The sequence below is a fragment of the Myxine glutinosa genome, chromosome 12 (assembly GCF_964187855.1).
Source record: "Myxine glutinosa chromosome 12, kmMyxGlut1.1, whole genome shotgun sequence".
In the NCBI taxonomy this organism is placed as follows: domain Eukaryota; kingdom Metazoa; phylum Chordata; class Myxini; order Myxiniformes; family Myxinidae; genus Myxine; species Myxine glutinosa.
Genome location: NC_136272.1, coordinates 29,864,605 through 29,891,106, shown reverse-complemented (window position 1 = coordinate 29,891,106; position 26,502 = coordinate 29,864,605). Strand labels below are relative to the sequence as shown.

The 26,502-nt window shown below is 47.0% G+C and overlaps 1 protein-coding gene across 2 annotated transcripts; it reads right to left on the bottom strand.

The window, feature by feature from the left end:
• Nucleotides 1-603: 603 nt before the first annotated feature.
• PRPF18 (pre-mRNA processing factor 18) lies at nucleotides 604-24,926 on the bottom strand. Of its 2 annotated transcripts, none has more exons than XM_068132865.2 (10): nucleotides 24,752-24,926; nucleotides 21,910-21,987; nucleotides 21,679-21,795; nucleotides 17,017-17,130; nucleotides 13,706-13,852; nucleotides 8,394-8,462; nucleotides 6,329-6,469; nucleotides 3,471-3,542; nucleotides 3,036-3,191; nucleotides 604-1,492 (listed from the first exon to the last, which is right to left on the bottom strand). In XM_068132865.2, the coding sequence occupies exons 1-10, from the start codon at nucleotides 24,923-24,925 to the stop codon at nucleotides 1,412-1,414; spliced, it is 1,149 nt and encodes a 382-aa protein (XP_067988966.2). In that variant the 5' UTR covers nucleotide 24,926; the 3' UTR covers nucleotides 604-1,411. The 2 variants fall into 2 exon arrangements, with proteins under 2 accessions (XP_067988966.2, XP_067988967.1); XM_068132866.2 differs by having other exon boundaries at nucleotides 24,606-24,860.
• Between the last annotated feature and the right edge of the window lie 1,576 nt (nucleotides 24,927-26,502).

The window sequence follows — 26,502 nt, the reverse complement described above, 5'->3', positions numbered from 1 at the left end:
CTTTGTCTTTTCCAAATTGAATACCTGCGGCACGATTTGGCCAACGTTCAGAATCGGGTTAGTCTTTGTTAACGGTTCGGGCCGCGGCTGCCATCCGCTCGGCAAATTACCATCTTATCCGCGGTCGCGAACGAAGCTGCTCACCGGCCTTTCCGGAGGCCGCGGTGCAGCTTCAGGGACCCCGTCGGTCAGTGACAAACAAGGGGACTAATCCCCCCTCAAAGGGGAACCATAGGCCGACGCTGGGTTCCGTAACAATATATACACACACACACACACACACACACACACACACACACACACACACACACACACACACACACACACACACACACACACACACACACACACACACACACACACACACACACACTACAATAGTTGTTCTACAATATTACCAAAAGGAGAGCATTCAGGGTTTGTATCAAGGAATCCGACTGATGCGTGAGGTTAAACGGGCTGTAGCATTTGCTATCATGAGGATGCAAAAGCACTTATGGCATTGTCATCGGGCTGTAATAGGGCTACAGAGAACTACTCACCACTCCATCCCCCTCCGCACTGAAATTAATGTCATCAAGTCAATGCGACAGGCATCTCTGCTGTTGTGTCCAGGTTTCCCTGCATTTAATATAAAAGATAAAATATTGACAGACCTGCCATCTTTCACCACCATCTGTACATGGATAATGGTGGTGCTTTGCTGGCAGGGGAAATACTAACTGTTCATTGATTGGGGTAGTTCCACTCATTATCCAAATAAGGTAAAGTGTAATTTGTACAACATAATAGATGAGAAACAAGAACAACTGATGTCAGCATTTTTCACACAAATCAAACAATACATGCATTTTGTGCAGGTATCAAAGCTTAGGGTCAAACAGAGGTCAGGGCAGGCAATCATGTTAAGAGTGGTTACCTTAACAAGTTGAGAAAAAAAAGACTGGCTGTAATCTAGAATATCCATAATCAAAAATGAAAGTACAACCACCTGCTGCAGATCTTTACTGGACATATTGAACTGAACTGGGGTAGCCTTGCCTACTGCGCAGTTATCAAGCTAAATCTGCAAGTGCAAAAAACAATGAAAAAGATGAAACTGAAAAAATAAAATAAAAATAAAAAATGGAACAAATGTCAAACGAACAGCTATTTACAGTGTCCAACTATTTACAAACAAATCTTCACCTGATGTATCAGGGCCTATCTGCTTGATATGTACAGTCGAGAGTAAATTGGAAAATGAAGAAGGGAGGCTGGGAGTCGAGTGGTGAGGAGTCGTTTGGGAGGAAATTGGGTAAGGGGAGAGTGGAGGTAAGGTAAGTTAACCCCACCACCTTATGTGTCTCATCACAAACCCAAAAGTACATCCAGAACTTCGGTGCTTCAAGAAAACATCCCCACCATGTCCTTACAATGCATTATACTCCACACTCTTTGATGGGTCCGTTGGGAATTGTCTTTGGCATACAGTCATGAGACGCTTGAGACCCTGCATGGGGAACGAGAGTCGTCAATGACAAAATACTTTCATTTACAATCAAAACAAAAAGTGATTAAACACAACACGTGCACTCGTCCACTCAGAGTTGTTTAGCAAAACCAGGTTTAACTATTTCGAGTTCAATTAGGCAATCCTCAAAGAGGGTGGTGCACTGACACGACAATCATACTCACCACGTCACATTTAGTGAAAGCCCGCACAAATACCATGGGGCAGGGCTGCTCAAGGGGTTTCACGAGGCAAATGACAAACAGAGACAGACAGACATATGAGGCAAGTGGGACAGACATACGAGAGAAACATACGAAGACAGGACATACGAAAAGACGGGACAGATATATGAGGCAAGTGGGATAGATATATGAGGAAAGGAGGAAAGTGTGTGTGGGACAGACAAAGTGGGACAGAAGAGCCAAACATACGAGGCAGACGGGACATATGAGACAAGCATATGAGGCAGACAGGACATACGAGGCAAACATGAGGCGCAGACGGGACATGTGAGGCAAACATACGAGGTAGACGGGACATACGAGGCAAAAATACGAGGCAGACAGGACAGACATACGAGGCAGACGTGACAGCCAAACAAGGCAGACAGGACCGACACACAATGCAGGTGAGGCAGAGGCAGATGAGACAGAGGCAGACAAGACAGAGGTAGATGAGACGAGGAATGGGACGGGATGGGGGTGGGGGGAGGGTGAGGGATGGGACAGAAAGGCTGAGGGACAAGAGACGGATGGGACAGACATGCTAAGGGAAGAGAGATAGATGGGACAGACCGAGGCAATGAAATGAAGGACAGACGAGATGAGGGCCAGAAGCCCGTGATAAATTGATGGCCATATTATTTTTGAACCACCATATAACCTTGACCTTCAACATTTAGGGATTCAGTATAAATTAACAAAACGTGTCTGCATCTACAATCTATTCATAAAACTCAAAATCATGAAAATCAGAACATTATTCAAATTATGATCAAAAAGGTGTTTTTTTTTGTTAATTCGGTCACAATCCAAAAAACACGTCAAGGATTAATCATATATCAGGTGCACAAATTCAATGCAGGTCCACTATTATGATGCAAAAATATCTAGAAAGGCCAAGCGGTCTTTGATATTCCGCATTAGCAAAATTGAGCGATGACAAAAATATATATATATATATAATAATAATAACCCCCCATTTTTTCATACTGCATTTGACCTTTTCTTTTGGAGGGTATGATGCAAATCAAGTGTAAACTCACCTTATGCTATGCTAGGCTACCTAGGAAGGGCAATTTCGTTCTGATCAGACAAACCTTAGTTGAGTTATGGTGAAAAATGTTAAAATGTCTATAATTAGGCCATGACCTTAAAATTAGGTCAAGGTAAAAAAAAAGTCAACCCGGCATACCTTTTATTCCCATTATTGATGCAAAATTTAATTCTGAAAGACCGAGCTAACAGCTATAATCTTCCCCCTATCTTATATAGGGGGAGGCTAAACATGAGGGCAAAGAGAGGAACAGGAAAACCCATACCTGGATGTACTTCCTCTGCGTTTCATCATTCAGCACGTGCGCCACATGTTTGGAGAAGATTTTCTCACGACCTGTGCGAGCATGAATTCCCACCATAGTGACCCCTATCGGCCAGGGTGCATTCCCAATTGCCATTTGGAGGTACACGTCATTCGCCTGCAAGGTCAGAAGTCAAGTGTTAGATGGAAGTGAAGTGCATTAGCATACACTGGAAAATGAATGAAAATGGCTTCATCTCCTTCAATGTCCCTGGCACCATGCAACCCTGCAACTTGCAAACATACAACCCAACCTCTCCTTCATACAGCTGCCCCTTCCCCTCTCGCCCCGTGTTATCAACCCACACAGCTGCTCCACCACTTTGTTCTGCAATTACACTCCTGCACCTCTCCTCCCCTCCCCCTCCAAAACCACACTCGCCCCTCGGAAACTTACTTTGACATATTCTTGCTCCAGCAAGAACTTGACAATGTCAGCGAGGTACTCGCGAATATCCTGCGAGAGGGTCTGTCAGCAGAAACAGTGAGAGGACATCTGGAGACACACAAGTTAAATTACCTAGCCAACATAATCAGGACGACAGTTTTCCAAAAAATAAAATAATAAAGGTCTCCCCAGGGTGCTGATGAGGACAGTTCCACAGTTGGTGCTGAACAATGTGCAATTGGGGGAAATTAAAATGTCTGTTCTGTAAATGGGACATCACACGCTGCACACATCATGCAAAGCGCGCATCCATAAACCACATGCAGTATGCGCACATACGATCATGTTATCAATACAAAATTACACAACAACAAACAACTAACTTTGTACGACAATTTTCCCTCATTTTCAGGAAGTTGATAGAATGATGCCATTCCTTCATACGGAACGCAAAGCCTACGGATCCATTGGATCCATTCCTCCATACGGATCTATCCATTGCTTCAGTTTCGAAAATGTTTTTTAATGCATGTTTGCATGTCAATGCGTGTTTTTGTTTTTTTAAGGACGGCCTCTCGACTTTCTTCCTTCTACCACACGCTTTATTGCTTTCCTTTCAGCTTCATCTTCTGACCTTAGTTGCACATGACCATACCAACCGAGTCTTCTCTTCAAAGTTACTTCTTCACTTGCATTGATTTACTTGTAATTGATTTTCAACCTCTCAATGATTTCTGAGCTTGGAATTCTTTTTTCAAAGTGCCCACCTCCCATTTGCTTCCATATATAAATACCAGTCTGATCACAGGCTTTTCAAACTCGTTATCTTTTACTGATAACGGAATGTTTCTGCGCTTCATGATACCATCTCGTTGTCTCCACTTAGTTCAGGCTGACCTTATTCTTGATCTAACGGATAATTGTGCTGCTCCTGATGCCCCTATAATGTCTCCAAGGTAACAGAAACTTTTTACCTTTTCTAAATTAAATTCAGAATTCAAGAGCATTTCTTTTTGTTCTCTATAACCTCCGTCACCGAAGATAGATGGAGGTTATGTTTTAACCCCTGCTTGTCTGTCTGTGATCAGGATATCTCAAAAAGTTGTGGACAAATTCTGACAATTTGGTGGAGAGGTTGGGTGTGTGTGACAGACACATTGACTAGATTTTGGTGAAGATCCAGATCCGGGTACTAGAATTTCTAAAGTGATTTTTCACCACTGAGAGAGGGCCAAAAACAATATATACCGGCAGCAATATCTCAAAAGGTTATGGACAGATTCTGACAAAACTTGAGAGACAGGTTGAGTGTGTGACAAGGACGAATTGACTAGATTCTGGTGAAGATCTGGATTCGGATCCAAGAGAGCTATTTAAAATTTTAAGGGATTCTTCACTATTGAGAGATTTGGCCAAAAACAATATATAACATGATATTTCAAAAGGTTGTGGATGGATTATGGCAAAACCTGGTGGATGAGTTGGTTAGGCAACAAGAACAAACTGATTAGATTTTGGTTCAGGTCCAGATGCAGATTCGGCCTACCAGTGGGATATAAAACGTAAACTGTTCAGCCTGGCTCAGCCCGTTCTAGTATTTTTCTTGAAATGATTGAGCACCACCATCTTTACCTCCGCCACCAAAGGTGGATGGAGGTTAAGTTTTCATATTGTTTTTGTCCAACAAGTTTGTCTGTTTGTTTGTTGCGAAAATCGAAGATTTTTCAAGTATATTGGTGGGTCTTGTGTGTTATTCTTTATGTTTGTCTGTCTGTCTGGCTGTCTGTCTGTATGTATGTTCAGTCGCCGACAGGTCACCATTTTCAACCGATTGTCACGAAACTTAACAAATGGTGGGGTTGGTCATAAGCAAGAAGCCTAACGTTTTTGGGGTCAAAAAGTCAACAGGCGAAAGGTCACCAACTTTGTCAAATTTCTAAAGTCCTCAATTTTCATCCGATTGACTTGAAATTTTAGGAGGATTTGCATACCAGGTCACTGAATTCAACCACCAATGACTTTTGAGGACATCATAGGCCAACAACCTATTTTAGGGATTTCGCAAGTATCGTGCTATGCACAACATATTTCTTGCTTGTTTATTTGTTTGTCTGTGAACAAGATATCTCAAAAAGTTGTGGACGGATTCAGACAAAAATTTGGCAGCGAGGTAGCGTATGTGACAAGGACAAAATGATTAGATTTTGGTGAAGATCCGGATTCAGATCCGGCTAGTATAATATTTTTAAGTGATTCTTCACCATTGGGAGATAGGGCCAAAAATGATACATAGCAGGATATCTCAAAAAGTTGTGGACGGATTTGGACGAAACTTGGTGGGGAGGTTGTGTGTGTGACAAGGAAGAATCGATTCAATTTTGGTGAAGATCCGGATCCGACTAGTAGAACTTTATAAGCGATTCTTCACCATTGGGAGATCGGGATAAAAACGACAGATAGCAGGATATCTCAAAAACTTGTGGACGGATGATTTTGATTAAATGTGACTCTGTATTGTGATTTTCTGGTCTACTCTGGGATACAAAACGTAAACTGTTCACTGGCGGAGGTATGCTCTCTACTGAGTGCCGTTTTAGTTTACGCATGAAAATCCCAGCTTTTGTTACCAAATTTCCTGTAATATCACTGCACCTTGTGTGGAACCATATATTAAACTACCTACACGGTAAAATTACACTACTTATTCATAATACAATACATAGCACAAAATTCACTCTATGCTGAGGAACCTCATCCCAGGAACACATCAGTAACATGTTTATTGGAGAAGCAAACATAAGCTATCAGCTTAAGAGTTGTAAACCGCTTCATGAGAACACGGAAACGCATAGTGCATGTGTACACACCTTTTTCCTGAGCTTGTGCATCAGCGGATTCAGGTATTCCTCAGTCTGTGTTTGAGTGGCGGCAGCCAGCTTCCCTTGCACACTTCGCTTCACGACGTCTAGCCGAGAGTTGAGCTCCTTGGCCCAGATGCCAAGCAGGAACTACAGACAAGATATTGTGGCATCAACATAACAGATAATTAATTTGTCGAAAATAAACAAGTACAAGTCAGGGGACGACGATGGTTCACGAGCGAGGTTCACGAGCGAGCGGTATTCAATGTCAAAGGACGGACTATAACCGAAACAGGCCCGGGCAGGCCAGGCCCGGAAATGTCAAAACGAAGGTTTCTGACCTTGAAATTAGATAGAAAATAATGTATAATCAGTTATGAGGTTAGTTAGCTACACAATACCGAAAATTCGGTGAAAAATGAAATGGGGGAAAAAAAAAAAACCCCCCCATGAAAAAAAAAATGAACAAGCGTTACGCCTAGGTCCCCCGTCAGGGAAGTGATGTGAGTTGACAAAGTGGAACACGCAGAAAACATGCTATGATATGATATTTCGCTCACAAGGTTCAGACATACATGGAGGCGGCCATCTTGGATTTTGACGTGGCGACCCAATTTTAAACAGCGTTCTTCCGTGTGCCTAGATACACCCACACACCAGATTAGAAGTTGGTACTTCGCTTATTTTTCGAGATATTTCGCTCACAAGGTTCAGACATATATATGGTGGCGGCCATCTTGGATTTAGACGTGGCAACCCAATTTTAAACAGCGTTCTTCCTTGTGCCTAGATACACCCACACACCAGATTAGAAGTTGGTACTTCGCTTATTTTTCAAGATATTCATCTCACAAGGTTCGGACATACATGGCGGCGGCCATCTTGGATTTTGACATGGCGACCCAATTTTCAATAGCGTTCTTCCTTATGCCTAGATACACCCACACACCAAATTAGAAGTTGGTACTTCGCTTATTTTTCAAGATATTCATCTCACAAGTGTCGGATATACATCGTGGCGGCCATCTTGGCTTTTGACGTGGCGACCCGATTTTAAACAGCGTTCTTCCTTGTGCCTAGATACACCCACACACCAGATTAGACGTTGGTACTTCGCTTATTTTTCGAGATATTTCGCTCACAAGTTTCAGACATATATATGGTGGCGGCCATCTTGGATTTTGACGTGGCGACCCAATTTTCAATAGCTTTCGTCCTTATGCCGAGATACACCCACACACCAAATTAGAAGTTGGTACTTTGCTTATTTTTCAAGATATGCAGGTTACAAGGTTCAGACATACATGGCATCAGACATACATGGCGGCGGCCATCTTGGATTTTGACGTGGGTTGCACCCACACACCAAATTCGAATGCGGTCCTTCGCTTACGCACGCACGCACACCCGCACGCATGCACACACGAACGGACGGACGGACACACGGACGGAGGGGAAAGCCATAGTCCCCCTTTCGCTCCGCTGAGCGGCGGGGGACAAAAATGAAAAATCGAGCTCCGTGGGGCTGGACACATGACATTGACCTAACCAAATACTGAAACCCCTGTCAGATTCCACCAAACCCCTCGGAGAAGATGTAGCTTGAACTCGATTACCCCCTAAAAAGACATCTTTTTTGAGCGTGGCTCCGCCCACAATGGGCGCAATACGCCCACTCCAGGCAGGACACAACTAGATCATGATATCAACCTCCCACCCAAGTTTCGTCAAGATCGGATGATATCATCGGGTAGTTATGCTGCGGACAGACAGACACACAGGCAGATGCACACACATGACGAATATAGTGGTCACTTGATAACTCATGAACCAAAAAGGGGGGGTAATCAATGTGAGCAGGGGTCAGCACCAGGAGTGGACAGTTCAGTTATTAAGCTAATGGCTTCAATGGTGTGTGTGTGTGTGTGTGTGTGTGTGTGTGTGTACATCTCTGTTTTCCAATTGGCCAGGACTGACTGATGGCCAAAATCACACCAAGTGGGAAGTTGCAATTGTTTAAAACCGATCGACTGTTAGGCTTGAGCAGACATGCTAACTGCGAGATTCTCACCTTGAGAACCTTGTGTACGATGTCCATGTCATAGTGATCAGCTCCCATAGCCAGTTTCTTCCCCATTTCCTGTATACACAATAAGCCAATAATTAATCAGCTCTATCATACCACATTGCAATACAACTTGTATTACAATTGAATCATAGAAGATTACTGCAAGGATTGTAGCTCTTTCACGAGCCTTGATCTTGTATACAATAAAAAGAAGGAAGATAACTGCATTATATATGCAAAATTGACTTGGACTTTGCGCATGCGCAAGATTAGTGGTCACATCTTTTCGAAGCTGTCCATGCGCTCACGCTTTTGAAGTTAAGTAATTTTTTCACAATTGTGTTTTTGTCGAAACTGTATCTATCTTCCGGTGTGTGTACCTACAGTGTGTCTTTAGTAAGATTCTCGGTGTTAATTTTTCATACATGTATACAAAATCGTCGGTTAATTTGTGTCGCGTATTTTGAGGCAGAGTAGGCTACCGTGTCCGACCTTGAGGCTTTGTTTTTCTCTCAGCGGTCCGTCGATTGCGCTGCAATTACTTTCGTTCTCTGTTTTTGTCCCAGTCTTTCACCCCATACTTCCTTGTTTAAAATCTCAAATCAAAAAAAAAAAAACCCCCGAAAAAATCTTTCCCTCTCTGTTCTTATTCGCTTATTCGTTATTCTTATTTGTTCGTTCGTTCTTCGATCACGTGTTTCACCCCCATTTCCATTTCCCCAGATAGTTTTCACTGCTCAATTTAAAAATGTTTAAAATTTCCCCTGAAGAACTGTATTCTGTCGTATATTATAACACCTTTTTCTTCTTCTTCTATAAAAGGATGCTTTCAACTTGCTCACCAAATCTATTCATTCCAAAAAAAAATTACATCTCTTACAGTTCCTCTTTTCTACATTCCCGAAACTCTCCTGCACTCCCACCCGTCCTTCAGCGTCCTCAAACGTATTTTTGACTCGAACGTCACAATAAACTCATTTTGCAAAAAATGTTCGTTTCCCATTAATCGTACACTTTTCAAAATCCAATCTCACCCCTCCCCTCCAAATCTTCCCCATCACCCCTCCCCTCCAAAACTTCCCCATCACCCCTCCCCTCCAAATCTACCCCCTTGCCCCTCCCCTCCAAATCTTCCCCATCACCCATCTCTTTCAAATATTCCCCCTTGCCCCTCCCCTCCAAATTCTCCCCATCCCTTTCAAATCTTCCCCCTTGCCCCTCCCCACCAAATCTTCCCCATCGCCCCTCCCCACCAAATCTTCCCCATCACCCCTCCCTTCCAAAACTTCCCCATCACCCCTCCCCTCCAAATCTACCCCCTTGCCCCTCCCCTCCAAATCTTCCCCATCACCCATCTCTTTCAAATCTTCCCCCTTGCCCCTCCCTTCCAAATCTTCCCCATCACCCATCCTTTTCAAATCTCCCCCCTTGCCCCTTCCCTCCTAAACTTCCCCCACACACCTCCCCTCCGAGACTCTCCCTCGCTCCTCCCCTCCTAGACTCCCCTCTCACCCCTCCTCCTCAAAGCATCCTCCCCGCTTCTTCCCCCTTCCAACTTTCACCTTCATCTCCCCCAACCTTCTGCCTCACTCTTCCCCCTCCTCAAATAACACCTCACTGTGCCTCACCCAATCACCATCAAACCTTTTGTCCGCCCCATTCTTCCCTTTCTCCAAGCTATTCTGAAATCTCTGACACACCTTCAACAGCTCTCCCTACCACTTCCTCCTCTTCCACATCTTACCCTACCCCTCCCCCCCCCCCCTGTTCTGTATCCGATGCTCCCCCTTCCTCTTCATTAACGGTATGGACCTCAAACATCCGGGGCCTTCGCTCAAACTTGACTGATCTCTCCATACAGGTTGCTTCTGACAAACCAGACGTGATCTGCTTAACAGAAACTTTCCTCCTTCATGATGTCTCTGATTCCTTGGTATCTCTCCCAGGTTACTCCCTCCTCCGGTATGATAGACCTGAGCCTCGTCCTGGAGGTGGGGTTGCTATCTTTATAAAAAAAACTCTCTTCCTCACTCGCCCTGCACTGCCCTCTCTCCACCTCACCTCCAGGAATACCTCTGGCTACGGCTTCCTCTCCGCTCCCACCTTTTGTTCATATGTGTGTTGTACCGTCCACCAAACAGTGATGACTCCATCTACATCTCACTGTCTGATAATATGGACCAACTTCTATCCACCCATCCCAACTCTCTCTTCCTCATATGTGGTGATTTCAATTGTCACCATGCCAGTTGGCCTCTCTCTGTCAAAGTTGTCACCTCTCTCACCAGCCATGGCTCTTCAGCAAAGGACTTCTGCGATTCACTGGGACTGACACAATCTGTCAATTTCCCGACCTGGATCTCAGTCAACGGAGCATCTTGTCTTCTGGACTTGTTTATGACTAACTTCCCTGAAAATGTCTGCTGCTCTTCTTCTGCTCCAATCGGCTCATCTGATCATGTGCTTGTTAAAGTGGACATCTCTCTGACCATTCTCAGAGAGCCTCCTCAGCGTCGACAAGTCTGGCATTTCACTCAGGCCAACTGGCATGGTCTTCAAGCAGCTATCAATCATCTGGACTGGTCTCCCATCTCTACCACCTCTGACATCAACTCATCCTGGGAATTCTTCCAAAGTAAATTGCTCTCTCTCATGCACAGATTTATCCCATCTCGTCTTCAGTTGTCATACCCTTCCTCCCATCCATGGTACACGGAATCGTGTGGTGAGGCTGTTGCCCAGAAACAACTTGCTTTCGTCACCTGGAAAGCAAATCCAAAGGAAGGAAATCTCATTTCCTTTAAAAAAAAGCCCGAAACAAGTGTGTGTCCACCCTCAGGAGAGCCAGGAAACAATATCTCTCTGTTCTCAAGCCCGAACTCTCTTATCTGTCTCCCTTTTCCAAATCCTGGTGGCATCTGGTCAAATCTGTTTCTGGTGTTTGTTCCCCCTCCATCCCCTCCCTCACCTCAAACGGCTACATGGCTGACTCCGCACGTGAAAAAGCTGAATGCCTCAACTCTGTGTTTGCCTCTAAATCTTGTGTCCCAAACCCATCCCTCTCTGTACCCACCATACCCAGCCATACCCAGCTGCTCCTGGACTCTGTGTCCTTTCCTCCTGACAAGGTGGAAAAGTTTCTGTCAACCCTCGACTCTGATTCTGCAACTGGACCTGACGGCATCAGCCCACGGGTCCTAAAATCCTGTTCTTCCGCTCTTTCACTCCATCTCTCTGTTCTCTTCACCCTCTCTTTTGCTCAAGGTCATCTGCCATCTGCTTGGAAATCAGCCAACATCACCGCTTTGCACAAAAAAGGTGCAAAAACAGATCCTAGCAACTACAGACCAATCAGCCTTCTCCCAATTATCAGCAAAGTCATGGAATCCATCATTGCTTTGGATATGAAATCTTTCCTCTTCTCCAATGGCTTGATTTCTGATCATCAATTTGGTTTCAGACCTGGTCACTCTACTCTGGGCATGTTGCTTCTGCTTTCTCAACAATGGATGGAGGTCGTCAATGCCAAACAGGAAATTAGAGCTGTCTCCCTTGACATATCACATGCCTTCGATACGGTCTGGCACCCCGCTCTGCTCACCAAACTCTCCTCCTTTGGTATCCATGGAAATCTCCACGCATGGCTGGCGGACTTCCTCTCTAGTCGTAGTCAACGTGTGGCCCTGAATGGGTTTCTCTCATCTCCTCTTCCTGTTCAGGCTGGAGTTCCCCAATGCAGTGTTCTGGGCCATGTGCTTTTTCTGGTCTTCATCAATGATCTCTCTGACTCTCTTGAAAATCCTCTCTATCTCTTTGCTGATGACTCTACTCTCTGTCGCTCCATTCACCATCCGTCAGATCGGCAGTCTGCAGCCTCCTCACTCTCTGCAGACCTGGACAAAATCACAGACTGGGCAAACAAGTGGAACATGTCTTTCAATCATGACAAATCTCACACTCTTACGATGTCTCTCCAAAAAGACCGACTGGACAACCCTCCCATCCACTTTCTGAATAATCCTCTCCAAGAAGTTCTGTCACTCAAGCTTTTGGGTCTCACTATCTGCCATGATCTTTCCAGGGAAAACCACATTTCAAATCTGGCCTCCAAAGCCAGTCGCCGACTGGGCATCCTCCGTCGTATGAAGTCCTTCCTTGGCACACCTGAGCTCCTCACCACATACAAGGCTTTCATCCGCAGCTCAATGGAATACTGCTCTCCCCTCTGGGCTGGTGCTCCTGCCTCACACCTAGCTCGTCTTCACGCTGTTGAAACCAAAGCGTTCAGAATCATTGGAATCTCCCGCGATGAAGCTAACTCCAAGGGCCTTTCACTCACTCACCGCAGGCAGGTTGGTGGTCTTTCCGTCTTCTACCGACTCTTCTCTGGCCTTGCCCCCCCAGCTCTCTCTGGGCTCTGTCCCCCAAATATTCTTACAGGTCGCACAACATCTGCCTGCAACCCTCTTATGGTTAAAACTGCCAAAATCAAGACTCTCTGCTCACCTTCACTCCTTCATTCCTCTTTTTTCTCGCCTCTGGAACAAACTCCCTCACTCTCTTCAATCCCACTCCACCCTCCAGGTCTTTAAAACAGCTGTTCACCACCATCTCTTATCTTCCCCCATCCAAAACCTTGATCTTTTCTACCCCCGCTAATTTCACCCCAATTCCACTTTTTTGAAATACCAACTTCTGTCCTGGAAGTCCTTGGTGTCCTTGTGTTTTATACTTCTGCCACCCCCCCCCCCCCTTCCCACGCCTCCTCCCCCCAAGCCCTCTCCCTCCCACACATCTCCCTGCTGTCAAATGTTGTGTTTGTGTGTTTCCCCTTATCTCCCCATCTTGTCTTCCGCTCCCTCTTTTCATATATTTTGTTTGTCTGTTTGATTTGTTTGTGAAATAAATGTTAGCTCTTTCATAAGCCTCGATTCTGTATACAAAAAAAAACAAAAAACAACAACTTTATTGCAGAACAATGTGTTTCAGAAACAGCATTAAGCTAGGTGTCCCATATGCTCGCATTTATCTGTAGACATTAAAGATTCAAAGCTACCATTTGAAAAAGAAAAGAAAAGGAGGTACCTGTATGTCGACACTTTGGCCAAATTTTAAAATCCTTGAGCCAAAGCAGCCAACCTTATTAGACAGCACCAATCTCCATTCCATAAATTGCAACAAGTTTTGTCCTCTCATGAGGTACATGAATGAGCAAACGGAGATGTTCAAGGATATGTGGATATCGTGTCTAGCTTGGCGACTCCGTGTGGGCACGTTAGTCTGACATGCAAGCACGTGCGGTTTGGAAAACTCACCCTCAGCTCATCAATGGTGGCAAGCTCTTCTGGAACACGCAGGTCATTTTGTGCCTCGACATCACCCTTTTCTTGTCCGATCCCAAGGTCCTGCAGATACTGCTGATCTAGCTTGTCCATTGCCGCCTTCAGATCATTGCGGAAGCCCTGAGACAAGTGTCTGTGCTCACCAAAAACGTTCTGCAACACCCTTAACTCACCTGCATATAGTACATCTACGATTTCATCCACATCCTCAATAAGACATGTGCAGGTGATTAAACTGCTGTTTCTCTGGATTCATGAGACAACCAAAAATGATCGCAATGGGGTCACAACCTGAGACAAAATCCAGTAATGGGCCGAATGGGAAAGGTGCATTTATAGCACTCTTAAAAGATGAATAGCGCGATTGGGAAACGCACATTTAATGCACGGTTCAAAAAGATTAACCCAACACCTCTTATCCATGTCACCATCACCACTGTTATATCATAACAAGCCGATTCGTCACACAGTTATGGATTGCTTAACCACAATGTAGGGCCGTTCAAAAATTATGCAATATGCAATGCTCGATTATATAACGTAACGCTTCATTACTGTGTGATCTGACGGGCTCGATTAAACTTTACTATTATTCAACATATGATTAGATTTTTCGGGATCTCAATTGTGAAAAATAAAGAGCAATCAGAGATTGCAGACCCTCGCCATGACATATTTTTTAGTGGTTTTTAAGGCTTTTGTGTTGAAACAAATCTGGCGGCCAAAACACGTGACCGATGACGTGATCATTCTTTTTCCACCACCAATTTATCCCGAGATGATGCTGAAGAAATTTCATCTTGATCAGATGAAGTTTTGTACTTGTTAGAATTATGATTACTAGGGCATGCCCGTACTATATCTATATCTAAAATTATATCCCCCCCCTCTATTTACATGAAATGGTTTGGTCCAAAGCGAACGGCTTGCAAGTGGTGACAATCCCCCCCCTCTATTTACATGCAATGGTTTGGTCCAAAGCGAACGGCTTCCGGAGTTTGGTAAAGAAATCGCCATCGCGTGCACAAACGCGCAGGAAAGCGAATGAATCGCAAATTCGTTTTTATTAGTTGTAAAACATAGTTTAACGCCAACATAGTTTGCAAACGTGAAATAAATGAATACGCTCTCAAATGTGCCATCCGAGGCAGAGTGTGCCCGCCACGTTCGGCACACGCGATCGTTCGCTGCTCTCTGATTGGTTGAATCGTTTTTTGGACATAGCTCGGTAAGTAATTGTCCGATTAATATGAAACCTTGAAAAGGCACATCCTCGGGTCCCCAGCAATATACCTGGCAAGTTAAAAGTATATCGGACCCGTGGTTGTCGAGAAACAGCAGTCACAGACAAACGTACAGACAGACAGACAGAGATTACTGGAATTATAGATAGATGATATATAGGAGGAGGTGCTTGGAATGCTGATGTTGAATGCTGATGCCCGAGATGATGCTGAAGAAATTTCATCTTGATCGGATGAAGTTTTGTACTTGTTGAATTATGATGTCATAATGGAGTCATATGTCATAAAAAATAATGACATGATATCATCATTAACATATCATATGTCATAATGGAGTCATATGTCATAAAAAATAATGACATATGACATCATCATTAACATATGTTATTCCACATAGAGAGTTCTTTATAATGAGCCATGTCTCAAGTTTTTCTGTGCAGCTCGTTCAGAGATATAGAGGTGCAATTTTTTTTTCGGTTTTTCCAAAATGGCGCCCATACCACGTGACCTATGACATCATAATTATCATTTAAAAAATATATAGGAGGAGGTGCTTGGAATGCTGATGTTGAATGCTGATGCCCGAGATGATGCTGAAGAAATTTCATCTTGATCGGATGAAGTTTTGTACTTGTTGAATTATGATGTCATAATGGAGTCATATGTCATAAAAAATAATGACATATGATATCATCATTAACATATGATATTCCACATAGAGAGTTCTTTATTATGAGCCATGTCTCAATTTTTTCTGTGCAGCTCGTTCAGAGATATAGAGGTGCATTTTTTTTCGGTTTTTCCAAAATGGCGCCCATACCACGTGACCTATGACATCATAATTATCATTAAAAAAATATATAGGAGGAGGTGCACCGATGGTGTAAATTTCTTGTCGATCAGAGAAAATCACATTTATTCTATGCGGACAGACAGACAAACAAACAAACGAAAAATCACTCATAGAGCGACACTTGGCAAAAGAAAAACAAAGGATAATGGCACTTAGGAGAGCATCCTTTTGACCTAAAAAATAATTGGTGGTTCAATTCAGTACCCTGATATGCAAATAGTCTTCAAATTTTAAGTTAATCGGATGAAAATTGAGGATTTTGGAAATTTGAAAAAAGTGGTTGAGCTTTTGCCTATGTTGACCTTGTGACCTTTGTTGATCTCAAAAATAGTTGGTGGTTGAATTCAGTTAGCTTATATGCAAATGCTATTCAAATTTCATGTCAATCAGATGAAAATTGAGGATTTTAGAGATTTGAAAAAAATGTGGTTGACCTTTGGCCTATGTTGACCTTTCGACCTAAACAATAAATAGGATTCCGCTGGACCACAAACTCTACCATTTGGTGAAGTTATGTGTTATGTTTGGTGAAGTTTTGTGAAGATCGGTTTAAAAGTGTGACCTCTAGGCAAGTGGAAGTGGACGGACGGCCGCGGGCGCACGCACGCACACACACACACCGCACACACACCACAGTGATCAACATACTTGTCCAAATTTTTTTTTTGCCAAGTCGCAAACAGACTCAAATGCAATACCCTCTTCCCATGGCGAGGATAATAACACTCGACCCAAACAAAGCCAATGGAAATCTGACACAACAAACCTGGCCCTACAGGCCTAATGTGTTAGGCCCACTAGAAACCAAGATGGCAGCCATATCATTTTGTCTCGGAGCTATGGTGGGTGGAGTCAAGCGACAGATATGGGTGTGGTTCGGCAGCTGTCCGACCAATGCGTCGAGATTTCAAAAATTGATTCCCAACAAGGACCCCAAAAACAAGAAGCAAACAAGAAACATCCTCCCAATTTATCAAGACAAAAGCCATTTCTCACAGGGTGCGGGGTCCACATCTTCAGCCACAACCTGGATTTGTAAATGGAAAGACAAATACCATGACAATGGCCACAGACATTGCTATGCAATGATATCAATGATGACCAAGCTCCTTTCCCCAAAGGGAGGGGGACCGAAGCAGCAAAGGATTCAAATTATAAATGCTGACAAATAAACTGTTTGGCCTCACCTTGTTTGCTTCTGGTGTGAGTATTTCTATCTTGCGCAGACGCTGGAATGCATCAAAGTCCGTCTCACCATAGAAGCGAATCGGCTCCCCTCGCTCCCGTAGACGCCGTACTACCTGTGCACAAAAACACCCGAATGTGAAGGTACTGAAAGGAATACACAGATTACTGTAATACAGGCAAGCGGCAGTCCCACTCCACCGGCAGGCAGACGGCGGTGCACCCCCCCTCCCCACTCCACCGGCAGGCAGACGGCGGCACCCCCCCCCCCCACTCCACCGGCAGACAGACGGCGGTCCCCCATCCCCCCCGCTCCACCGGCAGGCAGACGGCGCCCCCCCCCCCCCGCTCCACCGGCAGGCAGATGGCGGTCCCCCATCCCCCCCGCTCCACCGGCAGACAGACGGCGGCGCACCCCCCCCGCTCCACCGGCAGGCAGATGGCGGTCCCCCATCCCCCCCGCTCCACCGGCAGGCAGACGGCGGCGCACCCCCCCCCCCGCTCCACTGGCAGGCAGATGGCGGTCCCCCACCCCCCCTGCTCCACCGGCAGACAGACGGCGGCGCACCCCCCCGCTCCACCGGCAGGCAGATGGCGGTCCCCCATCCCCCCCACTCCACCGGCAGACAGACGGCGGCGCACCCCCCCCCCCCCCCGCTCCACCGGCAGGCAGACAGCGGCCGCACCACCCCCCCCTCGCTCCACCGGCAGGCAGACGGCAGCCGCCCCCCCCCCCCCCCCTTTGCTCCACCGGCAAGCAGACGGCGGCGCCCATTTTACAGTTTGCTAAAAGCAAACAGTGGCCAACGTTATCCTGCCAAGCAAACGGCAGCCCATATTATTCCACAAAGGAAATGGTGGCTCCCATTACCCTGAAAAGCAAATGGCACACAATTTTACTGCAGCATAAACGTCATCGACTACTATATAAGAGAGCCATTGGTCTGTCTGCGTGTGTGTCGCCATTTTTCTCAGAGATGGCTGAACAGATCTTCGTCAAATTTTCAGAGGTTCATCAGTGAGTGCCTGGGATTGTTTTAGCCAAAAAAAAGTTTGTTTTTTTTGGATTTAAAAAAAATCTCTATCGTGCCAAAGCCTTTTTAATTAATGACACTTAAAATTATATACAAGTACTGTACATATCCATATAAATAAATATAAAACAAAAACATTTGAACACAAAAAATCAAAATTCCAGAAGTGTACGAAATTGGTAGTAAAGCTTCTTCTTCTTCTTCCTGAAAGTCATCACACTTAACTCAGAAACGAGATGAACGGCACATTCACCAGCATATATTAAACAAGAAGGTTAAATGATGATTTGACATTTGTGATGGATTCTGATTTGGATGTAATTGCTTTTCCATTATATTTGCCCTCATTTCAAATATGGAGTGGCAGAAGGCGAAGGGTACGGGAGCAGAAACAGCAGAGCATGAAAGTTATAAGGCAGCCAGGAAGGCTGCAAAGAAAGAGGTAGCAAAGGCGCAGGAGGCATGTAGGAAAATGTTCGGAGAACGCTTGGATTCGGAAGAGGGTCAGAGAGCGGTATTCAGGATTGCAAAGCAGATAGCGAAAGAGGTGTGATGTGATGGGGGTGAGTTGCTTGAAGGATGAAGTGGGACAAATCGTTGTCAACCCAGATGGAATTAAAGGAAGATGGAAAAGATATATGGAAATGCTGTTGAATGCAGAGAATGAATGGGATGGCAACATGGAGAGTAACCCAGTTTTAGGACCGGCAGAGAAGATAACTGAGAAGGAAGTTGAGGAAGCGATAAAAGCAATGAAGAGTGGAAAAGTGGGAGGGCCGACGGGAGTTGTGGGAGATATGTTGAAGGCAGCAGGAAGTTGGGGTGTGAAGAGAATGACAGAGATCTGTAATCTGGTGGTGAAAGAAGGCCGCATTCCAGTGAATTGGGAACTGAGTACCCTCGTCCCTTTATACAAGGGGAAAGGTGACCCTCTGGACTGTGGCTCGAATCGAGCGATAAAGTTATTGGAGCATGGAACGAAGGTATTGGAAAGGGTGTTTGAGAGGAGGATAAGGAAGAAAGTGAAGATTGACAAAATGCAGTTTGGATTTATGCCAGGAAGAGGAACGACAGACATGCGTTTTATTGTGAGGCAGTTACAGGAGAAGTACATGGAGAAGAGGAAGAAGTTGTCTTGGGTTTGTTGATCTGGAGAAAGCATTCGATAGGGTTCCACGTGAAGTAGTGACATGGGCATTGAGGAAGTTAGGAGTGGAGGAATGGTTGATCAGAGTAGTGATGGCAATGCACAAAAGAGAGCACACAGCTGTAAGGACGAAGGACGGGAACAGTGGTGAGTTTGAGGTGAAGGTGGGAGTGCATCCGGGGTCGGTACTAAGTCCACTACTATTTATAGCTGTGATGGAGGTGCTGGCTCAGAACGTAAAGGAGGGTTTACCGTGGGAGTTGTTGTATGCAGATGATCTGGTGTTGATTGCGGAAAGTATGGATGGACTGAAGGAAAAGATGAACAAGTGGAAGGAATGTATGGAGACAAAAGGTCTGAAGGTGAATATCGGAAAAACGAAGGTGATGGCAAGTGGTAAAGTATGTGGTGAGGTGGAAAGAACTGGGAAGTGGCCATGTGCTGTGTGCAGGAAGGGTGTCGGAGTGAACTCCATTCAATGTACAATGTGCGCTGAGTGGGTTCATCAAAAATGTAGTGGTTTGAGAGGGTCATTAACCAGTGTGGCAGCTACATTCAAGTGTAAGGTGTGCACAGAGGGAGCTGCAGATGGAGGAAATGTTGAGTTGGATCTTGGAGACGGCGTGAAGCTGGAAGGTGTGAAAACATTTTGCTACCTCGGAGACATGCTGAATGGAGAAGGTGGATCAGACACGGCAACGGTTGCTAGAGTGAGATGTGCATGGAAGAAGTTTCGGGAACTGAGTGGCGTGCTGACGAGGAGGGCAGTGTCGTTGAAGCTGAAGGGAAAGGTGTATGCTGCATGTGTGAGAATGAATGAATGAATGAATGATCGTTTTAAGGCCATTTTCCCCACTAGTGCGGGGGTTAGCCTTGCGGGCCCCATGACAATCATGGTTCCCTGTTTGAGGCAATGTTTTTATGGCCGGATGCCCTTCCTGACGCCAATCCTTGGTCGCCTCTTACGATGCGCAGGGATACGGTGTACCTATTCTAAATCGGGGTGCACACCGTGATCATTCATCCCAACAAGCTGGTACTCAATTTGCCGACCTCGGAAGGATGACAGGCTGAGTCAACCCCCCTGGTGTAAATTCAGCGATCGATCGGAATTCGAACCCAGGATCCTCGGATCCCAAGCCGGCACCCTGACCGCTAAGCTTATGATTAGTTTATGTGAGATTAGCTTATGTGAGAAGTGTTATGATTTATGGGAGCGAGACATGAGTAATGGACGTAGAGCAGCAACGAAGGTTCGAAATGCGAATGGTTCGGTGGATGTGCGGAGTATCGTTGAGAGAGAGTAAGACAAATGATGAATTGCGAAAGATGATGGGAATAGAGCCTGTGATGGATGCTGTGAAGAGGAACAGGTTGAGATGGTTTGGTCACGTGTTGAGGAAGGATGAAAGTGACTGGTTGAGAAGAGTGATGGAAATGAATGTAGAAGGAAGTAGAGGACGGGGAAGACCGAGAAAGACTTGGCTAAAGATGGTCGAAGAAGAAATGCGGGCAAGGGGGTTAACAAGGAGAGATGCAGAAAATAGGGCAAAATGGAGAACAATGTCATGGGGACCGCAAGGCTAACCCCCGCTCTAGCAGGGAAAATGGCCTTAAAATGCATGTTGTTGTTGTTGTATTTCAAATATGTTAATGTTTCTTTTTCACTTGAGCAACGCCGGATACTCCAGCTATAAACACTTTTATACTTTACTTGGGGTACAAATACAAATACAACTTTGGCTGGGGGGTAACATAGGCTATGTGGCCGCAGCCTCATGCGGGGGTGTGGGAGACTTGGAGAGGAGCGTAAATTCTCAATGTAAATGTGTACCATGGAGCACCACCTGGTGATGGTGGTAGAAGGTATTACAATTTCCGTTTTTACCTGGGCAACACTGAGGTTAAAGCACTCTTTGCATGGGTAAAATTTTCCTCCTTTCCTTCCCCCCTCCCCCAAAACGGAGGAGCCTGTCAAATGCCCCCACCCCCCGAAAAAAGATGTATATGTAGTATATCTTTCCCCTCCCTCTCCCGTCCATTCACCCCAAACCCTTCCACTCACCCCAACCCCTTCCACTCACCCCACTCCCTTCCACTCACCCCACTCCCTTCCACTCACCGCACCCCCTTCCACTCACCCTACTCCCTTCCACTCACCCCACTCTCTTCCACTCACCGCACCCCCTTCCACTCACCCCACTCCCTTCCACTCACCGCACCCCCTTCCACTCATCGCACCCCCTTCCATTCACCCCACTCCCTTCCACTCACCCCACTCCCTTCGATTCACCCCACTACCTTCGACTCACCGCACCCCCTTACACTCACCCCACTCCCTTTCACTCACCGCACCCCCTTCCACTCACCCCACTCCCTTCCTCAACCCTCCCTCTCTAGCCTCCCCCCCCCCACCCCTCACCCGGTCTGTTGAATTATACATCAAACCACCAAGTTGATTTGTACGTTAAAACCATTAGCACCTCTTGACGAGACAGTGTAACAGGCTTTTCTGCAGACATGTCCAAGTCCAGGCCGCTCCCATTGCTCTTGCATGACTTTATCTCAGCTGCCTCTTCGACAAACTCGTTTTTCTCCTCCTGTGAAAGGTAGAAACAAAAATAGCAGAGCACTTCACTACTAGTTCACCACTCAAGACCGATGGAAGCGGAAAGCTATGTGCAAATGCTGAACAGATGTTGACCAGTACAAACCTTGCATGTACATTTTTTCAAGTACTCCTCTTCCTCCTTCTGCATTAATTCCGCTCCACTGAAAAACTTTTTGGAACTCTGCTTGGACAAAAATATGATGAAAACCAAAGTGGAGAATACATAGGCATGTCATATAAGCCACAATTGAAAATTTGAGAATGATCAAAATGTCTGCAAAATTGATGTCGATAATGCAGAATTACAGAATACAGAGTGGAATACCATAGAAATTACAAAATACTCCCCTCTTGCACTCCCTCGCCCCTTTCCCCTCCCGACCCCTCTTCCTTTCTCTCCCGCTCCCTTTCCCCACCAGACCCCTCTTCCTTTCTCTCCAGCACCGTCTCTCCTTTCCACACCCTCTCCCCTTCCGCATCCTCTCCACTCCCACACTCTCTCCCCTACCGCACCCTCTCCCCTCCTGCCCCAAATGCACCCTCTCCCGAACCACCCTTCCCACACCCTCTCCCCTACCACCCCTCCCCTACCGCACTCTCGCCCCGACTGCACCCTCTCCCCGACCGCACCCTCTCCCTTACCGCACTTTCCCCTCCCGACCCCTCTTCCTTTCTTTCCCGCTCCCTCTCTCCTCCCGCACCCTCTCCCCTCCCGCACCCTCTTCCCTACCGCATCCTCTCCCCCTACCGCACCCTCTCCCTTACCGCACTTTCCCCTCCCGACCCCTCTTCCTTTCTTTCCCGCTCCCTCTCTCCTCCCGCATCCTCTCCCCTCCCGCACCCTCTCCCCTACCGCATCCTCTCCCCCTACCGCACCCTCTCCCTTACCGCACTTTCCCCTCCCGACCCCTCTTCCTTTCTTTCCCGCTCCCTTTCCCCTCCCGCACCCTCTCCCCTACCGCACCCTCTACCCGACCGCAGCCTCTCCCCTCCCAACCCCTCTTCCTTTCTCTCCCGCTCCCTTTCCCCTCCCGCACCCTCTTCCTTTCTCTCCCGCTCCCTTTCCCCTCCCGAACCCTCTTCCTTTCTCTCCCGCTCCCTTTCCCCTCCCGCACCCTCTCCCCTCCCGACCCCTCTTCCTTTCTCTCCCACTCCCTTTCCCCTCCCGCATCCTCTCTCTCCCCTCCCGACCCCTCTTCCTTTCTCTCCCGCTCCCTTTCCCCTTCCGCACCCTCTTCCTTTCTCTCCCGCACCCTCTCTCCCCTCCCGCACCCTCTTCCTTTCTCTCCCGCTCCCTTTCCCCTCCCGCATCCTCTCCCCTCCCGCACCCTCTCTCCCCTCCCGCACCCTCTCTCCCCTCCCGCATCCTCTCCCCTCCCGCACCCTCTCTCCCCTCCCGCACCCTCTCTCCCCTCCCGCACCCTCTCTCCCCTCCCGCATCCTCTCCCCTCCCGCACCCTCTCCTCTCCCGCATCCTCTCCCCTCCCGCAACCTCTCCCCTCCCGCACCCTCTCCCCTCCCGACCCCTCTTCCTTTCTCTCCCGCTCCCTTTCCCCTCCCGCATCCTCTCCCCTCCCCCTCCCGCAGCCTCTCCCCTCCCCCTCCCGCATCCTCTCCCCTCCCGCACCCTCTCCTCTTCCGCAGCCTCTCCCCTCCCGCATACCCTCCCCTCCGCATCCTCTCCCCTCCCGCACCCTCTCTCCCCTCCTGCAACCTCTCCTCTCCCGCACCCTCTCTCCCCTCCCGCCTTTCCCCTCCCGCATCCTCTCCCCTCCCGCACACTCTCTCCCCTCCCGACCCCTCTTCCTTTCCCCTCCCGACCCCTCTTCCTTTCTCTCCCGCTCCCTTTCCCCTCCCGCACCCTCTTCCTTTCTCTCCCGCTCCCTTTCCCCTCCCGCACCCTCTCCCCTCCCGACCCCTCTTCCTTTCTCTCCCACTCCCTTTCCCCTCCCGCATCCTCTCTCTCCCCTCCCGACCCCTCTTCCTTTCTCTCCCGCTCCCTTTCCCCTTCCGCACCCTCTTCCTTTCTCTCCCGCACCCTCTCTCCCCTCCCGCACCGCACCCTCTTCCTTTCTCTCCCGCTCCCTTTCCCCTCCCGCATCCTCTCCCCTCCCGCACCCTCTCTCCCCTCCCGCACCCTCTCTCCCCTCCCGCATCCTCTCCCCTCCCGCACCCTCTCTCCCCTCCCGCACCCTCTCTCCCCTCCCGCATCCTCTCCCCTCCCGCACCCTCTCCTCTCCCGCATCCTCTCCCCTCCCGCACCCTCTCCCCTCCCGACCCCTCTTCCTTTCTCTCCCGCTCCCTTTCCCCTCCCGCATCCTCTCCCCTCCCCCTCCCGCATCCTCTCCCCTCCCCCTCCCGCATCCTCTCCCCTCCCCCTCCCTCTCTCCCCTCCCGCATCCTCTCCCCTCCCGCACCCTCTCCTCTTCCGCAGCCTCTCCCCTCCCGCATACCCTCCCCTCCGCATCCTCTCCCCTCCCGCACCCTCTCTCCCCTCCTGCAACCTCTCCTCTCCCGCACCCTCTCTCCCCTCCCGCCTTTCCCCTCCCGCATCCTCTCCCCTCCCGCACACTCTCTCCCCTCCCGCACACTCTCTCCCCTCCCGACCCCTCTTCCTTTCCCCTCCCGACCCCTCTTCCTTTCCCCTCCCGACCCCTCTTCCTTTCCCCGCCCGCACCCTCTTCCTTTCACCTCCCGCACCCTCTCCCCTCCCGCAAAACGAAGTCGATCAACGATTGCATTGAATTAATAAGGTGTTAGAGTGCTGGAATGTAAGGCCAAATTTCCTCCTCCTGTCACCTGTGCCAAAGTTTCTTGTGCATCCCTGGGCTGAAGTTTTGTGTGATGCGGTTCCGAGTTCAGCACGACGTGACATCTCATAATTACATAAACGTATCAAATCTGTACAATACACTCCACATCAAATCATAAATAAGAATCCGAACCCCAACGAGGTTTTTCTCTTCCAGCAGTTTCCTCTTCCTGGCGATTTCGGCCCGTAAGGACTCCATAGCGAACACGTACGTCACGATGTACACCGGAAACAGAATCCCCCCCATGTCCGATGCCATATCCGGAATGCTATTTCTTTCACAGGTCGTTTCAAACACAAAGTACATCACGGGGATTTTCAAAGGAACAAACAAAAACGTCTAATGTCTAATATGGAAACATTTGTGTGAGAAAGAACCGAAAATCCAAGTAATCCGCAAGCTGTCTCATAAACACACCAACCACCACTACATCCGCCGCCATATAGTTATACACTGGCTTCGCCCTAATTGTTTATTCTCAAATTTGTTTTTCTTTTGTTTTGTATGCAGTTAATTCGTCAAGAAAAAATAATTTAATCCTATGCTTCATGTAATTTGGCAGTTTATCTCAAGAGGACTCGTGCTGAAATATTAAGGCAAAATACACCGCCCAAGACAATCGACGTCTACAGTTAGTTGTTACTTTTGCCACCAAAGCTGGACGGAGGTTCTTTTCACCATGAGAGGGGACCGGCGTTACGTTATAGTCACGTGATTTTGTTTGGATACACATGTTAAATTTAGCCATAAGCACAGATCACGTGCTCAATTTAGCCATCAGCCCAGATCACATGTTAAATTTAGCCATCAGCCCAGATCACAAGTTAAATTTAGCTATAAGCACAGATCATGTTGAATTGAGCCATCAGCCCAGATCACATGTTAAATTTAGCTATAAGCGCAGATCATGTTAAATTTAGCCATCAGCCCAGATCACATGTTAAATTTAGCCATCAGCCCAGATCACATGTTAAATTTAGCCATCAGCCCAGATCACAAGTTAAATTTAGCTATAAGCGCAGATCATGTTAAATTTAGCGAAAAGCACAGATCATGTTGAATTGAGCCATCAGCCCAGATCACATGTTAAATTTAGCTATAAGCGCAGATCATGTTAAATTTAGCCATCAGCCCAGATCACATGTTAAATTTAGCCATCAGCCCAGATCACATGTTAAATTTAGCCATCAGCCCAGATCACATGTTAAATTTTGACATCAGCCCAGATCACATGTTAAATTTAGCCATCAGCCCAGATCACATGTTAAATTTAGCCATCATCCCAGATCACGTTAAATTTAGCCATCAGCCCAGATCACATGTTCAATTTAGCCATCAGCCCGGATCACATGTTCAATTTAGCCATCAGCCCAGATCACATGTTAAATTTAGCTATAAGCGCAGATCATGTTAAATTTAGCCATCATCCCAGATCACGTTAAATTTAGCCATCAGCCCAGATCACGTTAAATTTAGCCATCAGCCCAGATCACATGTTAAATTTAGCCATCAGCCTAGATCACATGTTAAATTTAGCCATCAGCCCAGATCACATGTTAAATTTAGCCATCAGCCCAGATCACATGTTAAATTTAGCCATCAGCCCAGATCACATGTTCAATTTAGCCATCAGCCCAGATCACGTTAAATTTAGCTATAAGCGCAGATCATGTTAAATTTAGCCATCAGCCCAGATCACATGTTAAATTTAGCCATCAGCCCAGATCACATGTTAAATTTAGCCATCAGCCCAGATCACATGTTAAATTTAGCCATCAGCCCAGATCACATGTTAAATTTAGCTATAAGCGCAGATCACATGTTAAATTTAGCCATCAGCCCAGATCACATGTTAAATTTAGCCATCAGCCCAGATCACATGT

Excerpts from the sequence above, each read along its gene's own strand:
- PRPF18 (XM_068132865.2), bottom strand. The coding sequence starts at position 24,925 with ATGTACTTTGTGTTTGAAACGACCTGTGAAAGAAATAGCATTCCGGAT. Across the intron at positions 17,131-21,678 it reads TTACACTGTCTCGTCAAGAG|GTAGTACGGCGTCTACGGGA; the intron begins GTGCTAATGGTT and ends TTTTGTGCACAG. Across the intron at positions 13,853-17,016 it reads TCACACCAGAAGCAAACAAG|GGCTTCCGCAATGATCTGAA; the intron begins GTGAGGCCAAAC and ends CACTTGTCTCAG.